Here is a 15,748-nt window from a genome sequence, read left to right as displayed (position 1 = left end):
ACCTACAGCAGAAATAGGAAGGCAATACAATGAATCCTTGAGTTGAGACACTGAATGAATGGAATGAGTGTGTCGTCAAAATCAGGCAAACATACTGGGATAGGATGTACAGCATGTGGGCAGCATCTACCTAGAGTGGTGCAGTGATAAGACGTATTTTTTGTAGAACGACACAAACGTTAGCATCACAAGGCTCCCATGACAAAAAGCAATGGGATTTTCCATTGGATTTTTGAATTTAGCAGAAATGTATGGCAAACACACGGTAATGATACTCATAAGTACAACTACACATATTGTTCAGCAGATCATCTCAACATATTAACAGAAGTAAAAAGCTAGGAACAAGATCACGGTTACATGGCTGCGCATCACCACCGCTAAGCTAAAGGTGGCTAATGTTCGGCGGGATGACATTTAAAAGTCTAATTTACACACGTTTTATGACATGTAGAAGCTTCTGATATTTACAAATGGGGTATTTACTGATGTCTTTTATGTCGTAGGACACAATGTGAAAATATTTTGAGTTAGTGTTAACCACGTAGGAGGCTTTTAAAAAAAAAATACCTGAACTTACATAGGGTATGCCCGCTGCCCTCATGTCTCTGTAAAGATCTGCTATCTCCTGGTCATTGGCGTATCCATAGCGACAGAGCTGGAACCCAAGGGACCAGTAGGCAGGTAGAACAGGTCGTCCAATCAGCTGTTAAGAAGAACAACAAACAAGGAAGTCAAAACAGTTCAGCAAGAGAAAAAAAAAGTTGTTTTGCAGGAAAATGGGACGGTGTCCACAAAGTGTTTGTTTGGTCTGCGTTTGTGTGTGTGTGTGTGATTGTGTGTGTGTTTAGATAGGGCTAAATGAGAGAGCGCAATGAAGCAAGGAACTCCCAGCTGCTGCAGTCCATCAACAGCGGCCCAGGGCCAGACACAAAACACACACACACACACACGCATGCACACAGTTAGACACAACAGAGAGGACTTACCGCAGTGTACTCCTGCACCACCATTTCAGGCGTAGGTCCCAGGACCATGTAGAAATCAAGGATGCCGCCCAAAGTGCGATAGGTTATGGATGGAGTTGGCTGGAAAGTCACATCTGGAGAAAAAGTTAAAAAGATATTGGTGTTTTGTAAAAATGTAAATGAAGTTGTTGGTTTGTGTGTTTTAAAAGTCTATGCTCAGTGACTGACAGCGTAGGAAAGATTTAACATGCCACAACAAAACTAAAACATCTTCTACATAGAAAAACATTGGCCTCTGAAATTATGAGGGACATTTTGGCACAAAATAAAAAGCTCTGCTCATTATTTTGCCAAGTGAGAAATGTGTGTATATATGTATGTATACAAGTACACGTGTGTGTGAGTGTGTGTAGCATGTTTATTTTCTTCATGTTTATTATGTATTCCAGTTCAGTATGCAAATATGCAAAAGTGGGCATGAGCAGAAAGTGTTCATTACGCTGTGTTGGTCTTATATAAGGCTCCGTCAAAGGGACATGTAATCAACACATGGGAGATAGCCCATTAATACATAAACTCTCAGTGCATATGTAATTGAATGTCATTATGTGTGCATGTGATACTGTTGGTTGCATTTGCAATGTGGCATCCTCTGACTAATGTGCGCCTTTGTGCATGCATGTTTTTGAATGTGTGTTTCTCTCACCCATGGCATTGCTGTTGAGTAGCAGCACACCGTGAGCGTCAGCAGTGTCCTCCAGGCCCATGTAGAAGGGATGCACTCCGTAACAATTCATCTTGTACTGCAGCACAGAGACAGAGAGGGAGAGTGAAGGAGACGGGAGGGATGAGTGAATGTTAGGTAACGAATTGGTCTGTTCTGCCGCTTGTACATATGTTTGCTTGTGCGCCACTTTGTTTATTCATGAGCATTTTTCTTTACACCTGACAGGGATTTTCTCATTGTGTATATATAGGAACGACAACTTGCTATAATGGGCTTGCTCAAAGTTCTGTCAAAGGCTTTTGCAAAAGTAGGGAAAATATGCCTAAAACTATCCTCTATGCCAAGGTACAGTACGTGCGCTGATTTAAACATTTATTCAAATATGTATACACTATTAGTGTTAGAAATAGCACCCAATAGTAAGGACGATTTAAAAAAGTGACTAATTACGATTATTTCGACTGATATTGAAACTGCAATATGATTCAGGATATTGTAGGGATTGATCATATCCAAATAATAATTATCATTAAAACATTTATTGAATTATGTTTTCTTTACAAGATCGGTAAATATGTTTTTTATATAAATAAATATGTCTGTAGAATAACATTTGTAGGCCTGGATAGATCTGCAGTTTGAGAATACATCAACATGGTATTTGAACACATATTTAGTGGACAAATATTGTACATCCTGCGATTTGAATATGGCACTAGTGTATACTGTATACATACATATATACAGTATATCGATGACACATGTATTATGAATATCAACCAAGAGCGCTACACAATCCCAAAGATCCCTTTAGCCTGGATTTGAAGAGATCAACAGAGTATTGGGACATTCAAACAAAATCGAATCCTTAATTTAGCGCAAAAAGACCCAATACACATGCAAATGAAGAAATGTTTATATGATTCTGATTTAAAATGACTTTAATCAACTTATTTGACTGCAAGCGGACATCTATTTTTCCTTAATTTGTCAACAAAAATGTATCACGTTTAATAAATGTTTGCATTAGCGTGCATTGATATTCTACATCAGGGGTGTCCAAACTTCTTTCACGAGGGCCATATACAGAAAATATACGAAGGGCTGGGCCGCTCACTAGAGGTGAGGTATATTCCCTCACAAGGTCAGTTATAAATTAGCAAAATTAATCAAATGTAGGTAAATTATGCTTGATACTTGAAAATGCCTTAAGAAAAAATCACCCTATATCACAGCTCTCCAGAGGGTTTCCTTTATTTAGTTGGCAGCTCATTCCTTACAACAGAAGCCTCAGTTTGATTATAATAAGGGGAAATATGAAGGGTTTATTTCAAGCTTGTTAGGTAAATAAGTTATTGTGCCTTTTTTCTTATCAACTAAGATATGTTAGAAAATGTTTCCAACTTGAATTGACTGAATCTATTTGAAAAGTGGGCTTATAAACACATGAATACTACTGTGTAATATATGTTTACATTTATATTTAAGAAGTACAATATAAGACAAGCACAAGTTTCATTTGTGGGCCATATTACATAATACCTTTTGAATTTACTGAGGGCCGATTCAAAATGGTCCGGGGGCCGTAGTTTGGACACCCCTGATCTACATGCATACACTGCCGTGTCCTTTATGTGCATCTGTTACAATACTGTTCTCTGATGTGGGAGTAGAGTGAGGACTTTATGTTCCTCCTCTATCTGTAAGTGTCCCTCTGTTGTCTTCAGCGTTAAGACGGGATGGAACTAGACAGAGCGGGCTATGAGGATCGTAGAGAAAGGTGGCGGGGGACAGGAAATCTGCCACTTTAAGATGTCACCGTCCTGTAGGAAAACTCATGGGGACGTCACATTCCATCAGCCTCCTGCTCTTCTGGTTCACAAGACGTTGTTAAACTGTAATGAAATGTCTATAAGGACTGCTTCTACCTCTGTGTCATCTCTTTCTGGATGATGAGGGCTTTTTTTCGTTCGATGTGTGTGTCCTTGTGGCCTCGCTACATGGTGTGATGACTCAAAAAGCAGAAAGGTCATTAGCTCGTCCGCTAACAGAGAGTGACAGCTAGTGACAGTGTTCCCTCTGTGTCTGTGTTTCTCCACTTCACACTCACATTCTGCATACATTTGCATTTATTATAATAAGCCAACTACGGACGCTCTTCCTAATAAAGCAGCTTTTGAAATAAGCAATTTACTCGGTGCCTTATAAAATGTCATATTTATATTCCCCTTTATGTGCTACACAAGCTGAATGCATACATCTCCTCCAGAGTACATTACAAAGTCCGTCCCTCAACTATCAAGTATTCAAACCAGCTGTCCTTTTCATGTTGCTGCAGTTGTGTATCCTTGTGGCTATGTCTCGGCACATTTTCAACAAAAAAGCCCCCTGAGAGTAGGATCAGATACCCTGCATTGAATATGTGTGACATTCAGTTTGTTTATCATTTTGTAGAGTTTGTGTTCCTTTGAAGTGATCTCTTTTATTTATTTGCAGCTGTTGGTTGTTCATTAAAGCTACAAACAGCAGTGGTGGAGAGCTCTGGGAAATGGTGAATAATATATCTAAGCATTTTTGCTGCTTTAGCAGGACACAACATTTACAAACAAAAAATGTGGAATTTGTTTAATATTATTATATTTTATTGTTATTCCATATATTCTATATTGTGTATTCTATAGATACTCTATGGATATTTATCTTTTGAATGATTTGATATTTATATTTCTACTATTTTTGTATTATATATTTAAATATTCACTAATTTAACTAATTATTATTATTGTTATTATTGTTATTATTATTATTATTATTATTATTATTATTATTATTATTATTATTATTATTATTATTATTATTATTATTATTTATTGTCCTGTCTCACAATTATACTTTTTTTACTTATTATATTTTATTATACATTTACAATTATGTTCAATGCCTTGTGAAAATGATGCCGTTGCGAAAAAATATAGGGGATCAATTAAGTATATCTAATTGTTAGTACTTTTTAGCTAATCTCATTCCCGTGGCAAATCCTATTTAAATGGTTTTCTTATCAGGTTTAATATCAATGTTTCAAAGACAGTCTACATACAGAGTCCATGTCTGCACGTCAGGCTTCTTTTTTTTTCTTGTCCTTTCTAACTTTTTTTCACCTGTTTCTAATTCCCCTCTCCTGAGGGGGTCCCATAACATGTGTCTGAACCCCGTGGAGCTGTCGTGACAGATTAGCAATTATCCTTGATAATGCTGATGCATGTGGAAACCTCAACCTGTCTGACCTTGACACCAGTCGGGAAAACATCATGACACTCTATAACTGGCGCTCATATGAACGGCAGCGCATCAAAGTGACACGAATGTGAGAAAGTCAAGTTTAAATAGTGTGGAGGAAGGTTGTTTACACGTCAACTCATTTTCTACAGGGTGATACATTAAAGACTGTATGCCATAACCAGTGTAAAATTGGTTTTGATGGATCATGCCGAGCTTTAAAAGAAGAGGAAAATATATATATATTTCCCGGTTCCATGTCAAAATGTGTTCATGGGAATCATAAACAGTCGCCCGTTCACTGACAGGGATTATTTAAGATATGCAAATAATGCATACAATTTGCAGATGTTCCTTTAAGGCGGGCTTTTGGTTTGCAATGAAGATGTTTTTGTTGAACTGATCTAACACGGAAAGTACTGTAGATTATTGACCTGGGTTGAAAGTGGACTCATTCAAGTTGCAACTGGCTGAGGTGTCTGGAGGGAACTTTGTTATTTTAGCTTTTGCAGGCCTTTCACATGCAGTTAAACATACAGTATATAACACACTCAAGGGTAACCCCCATGAAGCATTATAGGCTGCTTTAATATCAAACCGCTACACTTCAAATACATGACATGCTAGTAAACTAAACATCAACAAGTGTGAAATCTGATAAATACTATATACGTACAGTATGTGCATGAGTGTGGTTTAATGTGATACTTACACCGGGAGGCTGGTCTTTGGCGAACATTCCCCAGGTGTGATAGTTGAGGTTGTGTCTGTAGGTGGCGTGCTCCGTCTCTCCGAAGCCGTACACGTACTCCGATGACAGTCGAGTCGACACCTGGATGAACATCTCTGAGAAGGTAAAACCTGGCAGCGAGGAGTCCCAGCTGAGAGAAGTGACAGAGGATTAAATCCATGAGAGATGGAGAGAGAAGGGGAATTATTCTCAAAGGGAGTTATTCACAATATGTTTGACACAAATAAGCATAATAACCAGCAGGAACTGCAGGCATCCCTTAGATGTACTTCATACATTTGAATTAGTAAAATCTCAACTGACAACAAAATAATGTCACCCCGCTTAGAAATATATTTTGAAAAACTCTTGAGTGCTTCATGTGACACCATTTTTTAAATGTTATTTAACCTTTATTTAACCAGATAAAACAATTGAGATAAAATCTCATTTTCAATGCTGACCTGGCCAAGAAGGCAGCAACGTTACAAATAACACATAACACAAACATATAAAATACAGAGAACATAACTAAGAAAACAAAAGACGAAAAAGCAGTCACTACATTGTGCACATTAGGACAGTAAGAAAGGTACACTACTTGTTACTGCAAGAGCAGCTGGTGGTGAGGACTTCAGACAACTTCAATTTAAAACATGCTATAGAGACAAGTGCCATCAGTTTTAGGCTTGATTGAAGGTCATTCCAAGACCAAGGACCATAATAAGAAAGACTCCTTTTTCCAGCCTCAGTCCGCACAGTAGGAACCTGGAACCGTATCCAGGCACTGGATCTGAGGTTGTAAGAGTCGCAAACTGGGGCAAATCTGACACATATGTACAGTGGAAGCTTACCTAAAATGGCTTTATACATTAATAAAAACCAGTGCTGCATCCTACGCATAGTAAGTGAGGACCATCCAGTTAGGCTATACAGTGTGCAATGATGAGTCCTATAGGGTGCATTTGATATGTAACGCAGTGCAGCATGGTAAAGTGGGTCAAGTTTGGCCAAAACAGTGGGACAGGCAAATCTATAAATGGTATCGCCGTAGTCCAGCTGGGACAGGAATAAGCCAGAGACCAACCTTTTATGGGATGAAATTGAAAAACAACATTTAAGTCTGAAAAGGAAGCCAAGAGTGAATTTCAATTTCTTTGTTAAAACTTCAATATGGTGTTTAAAGTTCAGATTACTGTCCAACCAAAAGCCCATCGCTGAAAAAGAGGGAACTACTTTCACTTCTGATACACTGGCCAACTTTTCAACACATCTCATTGGGTAACAATGCCAGAACTGTGGAATCAGCATTTGTGACTTTAATCTTACCAGGGGTGAAAAAAAGAGTTCCTTGCCTGGAAATAGTTTTTCACACAACGTCTTGCTTTATTTTGTGTTAATAGGACCATCTATACTGCCTAAAATTGCAATGGTGAATCACCGCCCTAAAGGGGCTAATTAAGGAACGACAAGAGGGGTTTGCAGAGTGCTCGTTGAAACAATATGCTGGCTATGCATATTCATACCTTAATGATTAGGAGGGTATACCATGTAGATCAAACACATTATCTGTTGGCATGAATATGAACAATTCTTACAAAATTATTTACAAAAAGGCATTTTAAGGGTTGAAATTAGCACCCCATCTACTGTTGTCCATTCATGAACATCTCCAGGCAAACGCTGAGTCGACCAATTGGAATTTATCTATGTCGAGGTATGTTAAATGTTAAAAATGTAATTGTTAATGCCTTCACATCAGTAATTGGCAATCCAACTGACCCAAGTCCCTATATCTGCCTTATGGCCATATTTTTACTTTTCAAAATGATGCAATGGTTGGAGTTACAATAGGTTTAGACCACGGCATGAGGCGAGCAGTGGATGCCAATAGGATATGGAAGGTAAACTACAGGAACAACATTTATTTTTACCGTGAGTAATACCCATAAACCCAACTCATCTGCAGATGGAAATGAGCTATTGGATATAATCTGGCATAATTCATATCTTCTCTTTTCTAAGATTAATGTATTTGTATGCATGGTCGTCTTTGAAATAAATACATAATAAATCTCAAACGCCCAGAACACATAATAACCATCACAGCCACCCTGTACAACTTGAACACTCACATCTTGGTTCCTGTGGTCTTCCTTGTGACCTGGATGCCGAACGGGTTATCGGTAAATTGGACCTTGTAAAGCCTTTTGGCCTCGTCAGTCTCTGGAGTAGCGGGGACCGACAGCGGCACTGGAACCTCGTAACGCTCTGTGTTCGGGTCCCAGATCTGGAAAGGAGGGAACGTTTGGATGTCAGGTGTTTTTATGGATGAGACAAGCAGGATGGATGTATACAAATAAAATAAAAACAGAAACAAGCACTCACCTTGAACTGCAGCATGTCACTCTTGTGGTAACGGATGTCAACGCGGAGTGTGTTGATGTCTGGAGACCCTGGGCGAACATTGCTCCGGTACTTGTTGTTCCGAGAGATGTCAAAGGTCATTCCTGAGTCTGTTTCTACTGATGTCGTCATGGTGTATCCATAGTCTTTTGGATAGAAGCACCATGGAGCACGTTCGATGTAGCTTGGCTAAATGAGGAAAAACAGCATATGAAATGTTAAAGATACCACATTTTTCAATTTTGTTGTGATAAAATGCAATAATGGAGCAAAGCCTGCAATCCAGTTCAACTCGAGCTACAACGATACATATAAGTGACATGCCTTAACCCTCACGTTTTATGAAAGTGTCTGTGGTTAAAGAAGATCAATGGTTACCACACGTTAACAAGATTTTCACGTTTTGTTCTACGACATAAAATATGTCTAAATAACCAACTCCAAAAAATGTCATAAGCGTCTGTGTCATAAAAATGGCGGTTGCTAACAAGTAACCACATAAATGTTTAAACGTCATCGCGCAGACACGACTACGCCTTTACCTAGCTTAGCCATGCAACCGTGATGTTGTTTGTTCATAGCCAAAATTAGCTTGTTATGCTAACATGGATGTCGAGATTATCCTGTTGTACAAAACGTGTAATTTGTATAAATTTATGTTGGCCACAAAGCTTATTTTCTGCGAGATCCAATGGGGAAATCCCATTGCTTTTTGTCAGGGGAGCTCTTGCGAGGGTAACTTGTGGGTCGGCTAACAAAAATACGTCCCACACACCAGCATCCTGTAGGCTCTGGGTAAGTTATTTAATGATGATGCGCCAGTATTCTATGTCAAAATATCTACGAGGAGTGATGAGGCCGGGGCCTGGACACCACGCTCTAACTGCTGTTAACAACGATTCCACGTGAGCTGTCTGACTGTAATTAAATGTGCTATGTGAACCTCCTCTGTGTCACCCCTCACCTCCCAGATGCAGCCTCTGGCTCGGCACTTCGCCTCATCTGCGTTCTCGCCTGGATAGCAGTCGAAGCGCTGGTGCTCATTGGGCTCCACTTCCCACTCCACCAGATACGACTGCCCGACAATCAGCGAGAGGCCGGTCAGGAACATCACCTGTGTGTGTGATGAGGAGAAAGGGAGGATGGAGGTGGGAAAGAGTGGTGATTATCAAATGCAAAGATACAAATGCAAGCCCATGCCCAGACAGACTTCCAAGAGACAAAGTGTGTACTTGACATTGCATGTGCTTTCAATTAAGACACAGCTGTTAATTTTCCTCGCTGTTTCAACAGCCTCAGCCGGGAATTGTGACTCATCCTTAAAACAAATCTCAGGGTGCCCCTTTCACTCTAGACACCATCCGATACATCCTCAGATGTGAGTACACCTCCGAGGATCTTCATCAGTCTTTTTTTGAGTGTGTCATTTAGTTTTGGAATCGGTCTCAAGCAAATATGTTGTGGAAAATAGCAGGGCACAAAATAATTAAATATAAAGAGCACAGGTATACAGGTATATATTAACAAACAAACAAACAAAATAAGTTAATCAATAATTAAATAAATGAATAAATAACTAAATAATAAATAAATGAATGAATGAATGAATGAAAGAAATTTATAAATAAATAGATAAATAAAAAAATAAGGAATGAAAGAATGAATGAACACATACATTAATTAATTATGAAATTAATTATTCCATAAATAAATGAATTACTGACTGAAATAATTAATTAATTAATTAATTAATGAGTGAGTGAATAACTTAATAGTTAATAATAATAAATACATAGTTAATTAAATAAATAAATAAATAAATAAAGAGGGCACCGGGAACTGTATAGGGCATGCTATAAAGTGGCAAAGGATTTTATTTTTTAAAGAAAGACTTACGCAATCATGTCCGACATTTTTTGGAATACAGCGCCGGTGATATGCTGGGAGATACTGTCCTCTTATATTCTGCTTTCTATATGGAACTAACTATGTTTGGAGGTTTTAAGGTTGTTCAAGGCCCATTCTGACTCGGCATCCAAAGACTGATGGACATGACAGCACAGAGTTTAGGTTTAACAGCACATTTACCCTTCACCCCAGGAAATGATTACTCTTGAGAGTCATTTCATAAATGCATTCCTGTGTACGACCATATAGACCTTGAGAATTGACACAAGCACAGCACAGACGCACACACATGAACACGCGTGATGTAGAGGATGTACTGAAGCTCACACTAATACTTGACTGAACCTTCCTGACACCTGATACACTCTTACCGTTTGCGTTTGACCCTGGGCGCTTACCGTAGGACTATTGCTCAGTAATTAATTCTCTTTGTGATACACAGGCTCACAGGAAAGCTTTACAATCCTCTCATAATGTACATTGGTATCATCTCTTACACTTAGAGGCTAACCTTGAATGTACAGGAATGGTTCAAGTCTTATTGAAATAAATGGTGGCCTTTCGCAAGAGTAGCCACCGCTATACTCATCCCCGTGCATCTGTCCTGCGTCAGTACATCAAGGTCTTCCTCACGGTGGAAATACGTCGACAAAATTATGGGGAGTTTTTCACATTTAATGCTAGATTTATTTGTATTACTGACCTGCAACCTACTAACAAATATCCTTACTCAAGCAACCAACTGTATATTATAATTATATTATCACACCTCTGTAAATATATTGTAATATCTTTACTTTAACTTCTTGTGTTTATGTTAATATATCTTCTTTTTTTTGTATGTATCTTTTATTTTATATTATTCTAAAATTAAGCATCTTTTGCAAAACCCAATTTTGACCAGGATAAAGAAATATTCAGATTTCCAATCCCTAATGTGTTTCTGAAAAATACTAATATTACTAATACTACAAGAACAACTACTACTGCTACTACTACTAGTATAATAATAATAATAATAATAATAATAATAATATTAATAATAACAAACTGTAGTAATTATATCTTAATTAAAAACCATTAAATATATTTTTTGCCACTTGACAGCAGCAGAACAGGCTGTGAAACCACCGTATTATATTTCAGCAGACACATTATATTAAATAACATTACACAGCATTTAGCTGACGCTTTTATTGAAAGCAACTTACAATAAACAGACATAAAATAACATTAACATTTATTCGATATTCTGTACTTGGGTACCTGAGGAATGTAAGTCCACACATCATGTCTCATTCTTTTTAGCTCTGATCTCGTCTCCATTTATGCCGGATGGATATGACTAGCTGATAGAAGCCTGGCTATGATCGCTATTCTTTGCATTTTAAGTATTGTTAGACTGTGTTTTAAGCAACATTTGTATGTTTTTCACCCCTGGCAAAGAAAAACATAGTTGCTCATTTTATCATGCATTTTCACAAGGCGATCACAAGTCTAAGTGTGAACTTACCTTCTTGGCTGCATCGTAGCTGACGTTGGCTACTGCGGTGGTTGAATTTCCGACGAGAGTGTAACTGACAGACGTGGGTGGTCCCGCCACACCAAGGACAGTGATGTTCTCAAAAAAGAGGTTGTTTGGGTCCTTGTAACCAGCACGGTTCACCTGCATAGACAGCACTCCCTATAACGCAGAGGACACACACAGTTAATGCCTTATTTGCAGTGCTGGAGAGTAACTAAGTACATTTACTCAAGTATTATCATACTAATCAAGTACTTTATAGTTCTGCTCCACAATGATTCATTCAAAATGGTATTTTAAGACATATAAAGCCTTAAAAAAATAATAATATATATATATGTTAATAATTAAGTTTTTGGGAGAAGGGGTGGGATTAAATAAGTGTAAACTTCTTCCCACCCCTTTTCGGATGTGTAATTAAGTAGATCATTTGTTTATACATGACTTAGAATCAGTAATATTTTGGTATATCAATTTGATACTGCTTAATTTTGTATTTTATAATAATTTTCATGTATTGTATTATTGTTTTACACATTCAAAATAAATCTAATCAAATCAAAATAAACTCGCCTATTCTTTCTTAAAAAATATTTACTTGCTGCAATTTGAAATAGCACTAATCCATATTGCGATTTGGATGAAAATTGGATAAATCGTGCAGCCCTAGTACTGGTAGTAAGCATCTCCTATAAACACCCAGTGCTCCTGTCCATCACTCAAACAGATGTTCAGACTGATTTCCCGTCTGTCGCCCCTTCCCCACCCAAGTGTAATGATATCATTCAGGGAGAACATCACTGTCATACATCAAACATGCATGGCAATTTGGCAGTGCTGTGTGAAGCAGGAACACGGCATGCTTGATCCAACAAAGCTCCAGCAGCGTGACGTCGATCAATTATGCTCGGTGTTGTGGAATGAGGGAAGTCTAAAGTCTCTGGTGGATTTAAACTTTGAACTTGAATTAACGTAATCAGGATATACAAAAAAGGTAACTGTATTCCTTTCCAGTTACATAAAAACAAGACGATATCAGATTACTGTTACAATCCTAAAAATTGGGGATTACTAGCAGGTTTGAATTGTAATTAATCTAAAAAAGCATATTGTGTTTGTTGTAAAAGGATCAGATTTAGTTTCTTCTCTGTAAGCTGTACTGTTCTGTAGGCTATTACTTGAAGTGGGAATCTATATATTTACTGCTTTGAATCTGCTTTGTGGTTTTCACTTACTTAGGTTCATTTGTTATTATTTGTATTCAGTAGGTGAACCTATATGTTCATAAAATAGTAGGTGTGATCTTAACCTAGCATGAACTAAAACATTTTCTGTCAGCTCAGATGTTATTTCTGCTTTTTTAAACTGTAGTAGAGGACACATTTCAGATACTAAATATCTTGGTTTCTTCTTTTCTAAGGTTATATGTATCCGTTGTCTTGCTTAATCTATGCGAGGGAAACTTACAGCCATAACGGAGAACTCGTAGTGGAGGTGGTTGCCTGTTTTAACTGTGTCTGTAAAAAGAAGAAAACGAGAAACAGATGTTAATGTTTGTCAAAGCTGTTCACAAACTGACCTTCACTTGTTAATGTGTGTGAGCTGACTGTGTTTGAACATTCACATTGACTCATGTGATGCTTTGTACTTAACAAGATAAGAGCTTCAATTCGATGCGCATTAAAAAAAAAAGTGCCTGTAATGAGTGGTAATAACAAGATGTGGTTGATCCTTTCTCACATAAACACACCAGCACATTTGCACACAAATACCTCTGGAGTCTCCATCGTCCCAGAATAGCTCCCCAGCCGCCTGGTTGTTGTCATCGAGAGCGACAATCAATCCCATGGGATGACGCCGACTGACGTACGCATAAACACAAGGTTAAGTAAAAACACCATCCCCACATGTCATTACAACCCAATAAATCTAAACATCTGTGCCCATTATTCAAATATAACGTGATGCATTATGATTATTATGAATGGAAATGTGGTGATTGATCTGTGTACAGTATGTGCTTCTGTGAGTGTGAGCATGATAATATTAACATAAATCACAAGTGGTTGCAGTGATGGGTCCTTAAACCCGTAAATTAGTCAGCATTTTCCCCCTTTTTGAAGTCTCTGTTTATTGATGATTCAATGTGAAAATAAGTTATTTGGTAACACAAGCTTTTGTTTTAACCCTTAGATGCACGAGTGACTGGACCCTACACTCTTCCATAAGTGGGTCAAAAAGGACCCGCATTGTGTGTTTTTATGCCATTTTTGTCATTTTGGTTAAGAAAAATCACTTGTACAATACTTAGTATTATATTTTGGTTCGCACTAGAAATATTTTATATTTAAGTTTTCACTATTTATAATTTTAGAAATTTTTTTGACATTTAAAAAAAAAAAACGAAATTCCATAGAAAATGCATGCGGGTCATTTTTAACCCACTTATGGAAGCTTGGGGTAGTAATACAAAAACTACAATTTCTTAAAATGTAAATTTAAAATTTGAATGGCATGATATCCAAAACATGTTTTTTGAGGAATAGCTGGAATATGAAATGATAAAAAAATGAAATTACAAAGATACTCTAAGAAAACCACCTCACCGGGTCAAAAAAGACCCACTTATGCATCTAAGGGTTAAGACAGAAAAATCATCATACATTCCCACTGGTGAATTTCCGAAGCTTCTATGTGTCTTAAAAACAGCGGTTGCTAACAAGTGACTAAATAAACTACTTAACATCATTACGCCAAACGTTAGCCGCCTTTAGCTTAGCGATGGTGATGCGCAGCCATGTGAACGTGATGATGTTTGTTTATAGCCTAACGTTTTCTTATGACTTCTGCCGCTTGAATTTTAGCTTAAAAATATCAGAGGCTTCTGTATGTGTTAAAAATGGCGGTTGCTATCAAGTGACTTTAAAAGACTTCTAAACTTCATCACGCTAAAGATCGATAGAAAGATGTATAGATAGATAGTTACTAGCAGTGTTGTCAAGCATTAGTTAAGTTAGCCGCCTTTAGCTAAGCGGTGGTGACAGGAATCAATGTGACCGTGATGTAGCATTATTATAGCGTTAGCTTTTTACTTCTGTCACAAGCATTTGGCTTCAAAAATCACAAAGTGGTGTTAATGTGTTGAGATTATTATCTTATTTCCCATAATACTCCCCAAAAATGTAAAAATCCCATTGCTTTTTGTGGAAGGAGCCCCTGCAATGCTCAACAACAATATATCATCACTGCACCACTCTATTGCTGTACTTAATAGCTTGTTAAAATATTTACACATAATTTAAGGTGATACATGTGTGTGTGTGTGTGTGTGTGTGTGTGTGTGTGTGTGTGTGTGTGTACCTGTATGTGGTGGTGACATCAGGTCTCTGTGTTGGGAGGATTGCCCCCCCTCTGATGTGTAAACCAAGCTTGTCAGCTGGCAGGTACATATCAACGTGATTCTTGCGGTCTGTCAGTCGTTCCATCTGATTGGTACAACACGATCTATTAACTCACTTAAATTCCTCTTTGTGTTTCCGTATGGGCAAAATCGCCCATTTTAGGGATATTTTTTGTATATTTCATTGGTGAAAACGGACCCGTTATACATTACATGTTACTTATTATACGCTTTTATCCAAAGCGACTTACATACTCAATACTGTGGACAATCCCCACAGGAGCAATTTGGGGTGAAGTGTCTTGCCCAGGGACACAACGACATGCTGACTGCAGTGGGGTTTGAACCTGTGCTCCCCCTGATCCGAACACCAACGCACAACCCACTGCACCACACGCCTCCTTATAAGTGTAGGTCTGGTTTCATCCACCAAAATAAGATCCCATTTGTGCCCTTAGGCTACCCGATAGCATCCACCTTTCCTTCCTCTGCTAGCATTTTGCTATCGGCAGCATCACGGCATCCTGTGGTTAGCACTGCTCAAAATGATTGGCTATTTGTTTTGTCTACGTACCAATCACATTTTCTCCAACCTTATAGCAAAAGTAATAATTTGTGCATCAATACCTTTCTGATTAGTGCAGGATTTGTCTGGATCTGGAACCCTGCTAAGAAATATTTGGGTCCAGATTTGATTTTCAATCAAACACACTGAACTAACAATGCTAACTCTTGAGTTACAACAACAACGGAAACACAAAGAGATTGATGATGACTATTGGCCTTTGCAGCTACAAATTCCACTCTT

General features: G+C 38.0%; 1 protein-coding gene across 2 annotated transcripts in view; it reads right to left on the bottom strand.

Moving 5' to 3' along the window:
- si (sucrase-isomaltase (alpha-glucosidase)) overlaps positions 1-15,748 on the bottom strand; it is a 90,640-nt gene that overhangs the window by 25,405 nt on the left and 49,487 nt on the right. For both annotated transcript variants that reach the window (XM_034114563.1, XM_034114562.1), the window contains exons 21-31: positions 14,901-15,025; positions 13,313-13,401; positions 13,008-13,057; positions 11,529-11,699; positions 9,072-9,221; positions 8,090-8,296; positions 7,837-7,991; positions 5,684-5,852; positions 1,675-1,771; positions 990-1,102; positions 581-706 (exon numbers count right to left, since the gene is read on the bottom strand). In XM_034114563.1, the coding sequence (XP_033970454.1) occupies positions 581-706; positions 990-1,102; positions 1,675-1,771; positions 5,684-5,852; positions 7,837-7,991; positions 8,090-8,296; positions 9,072-9,221; positions 11,529-11,699; positions 13,008-13,057; positions 13,313-13,401; positions 14,901-15,025 (1,452 nt within the window). The remainder of the gene's footprint in view (positions 1-580; positions 707-989; positions 1,103-1,674; positions 1,772-5,683; positions 5,853-7,836; positions 7,992-8,089; positions 8,297-9,071; positions 9,222-11,528; positions 11,700-13,007; positions 13,058-13,312; positions 13,402-14,900; positions 15,026-15,748) is intronic.

Source organism: Trematomus bernacchii, unplaced genomic scaffold, assembly GCF_902827165.1.
Source record: "Trematomus bernacchii unplaced genomic scaffold, fTreBer1.1, whole genome shotgun sequence".
NCBI lineage: Eukaryota > Metazoa > Chordata > Actinopteri > Perciformes > Nototheniidae > Trematomus > Trematomus bernacchii.
This window is presented reverse-complemented; position numbering and strand designations above follow the sequence as displayed.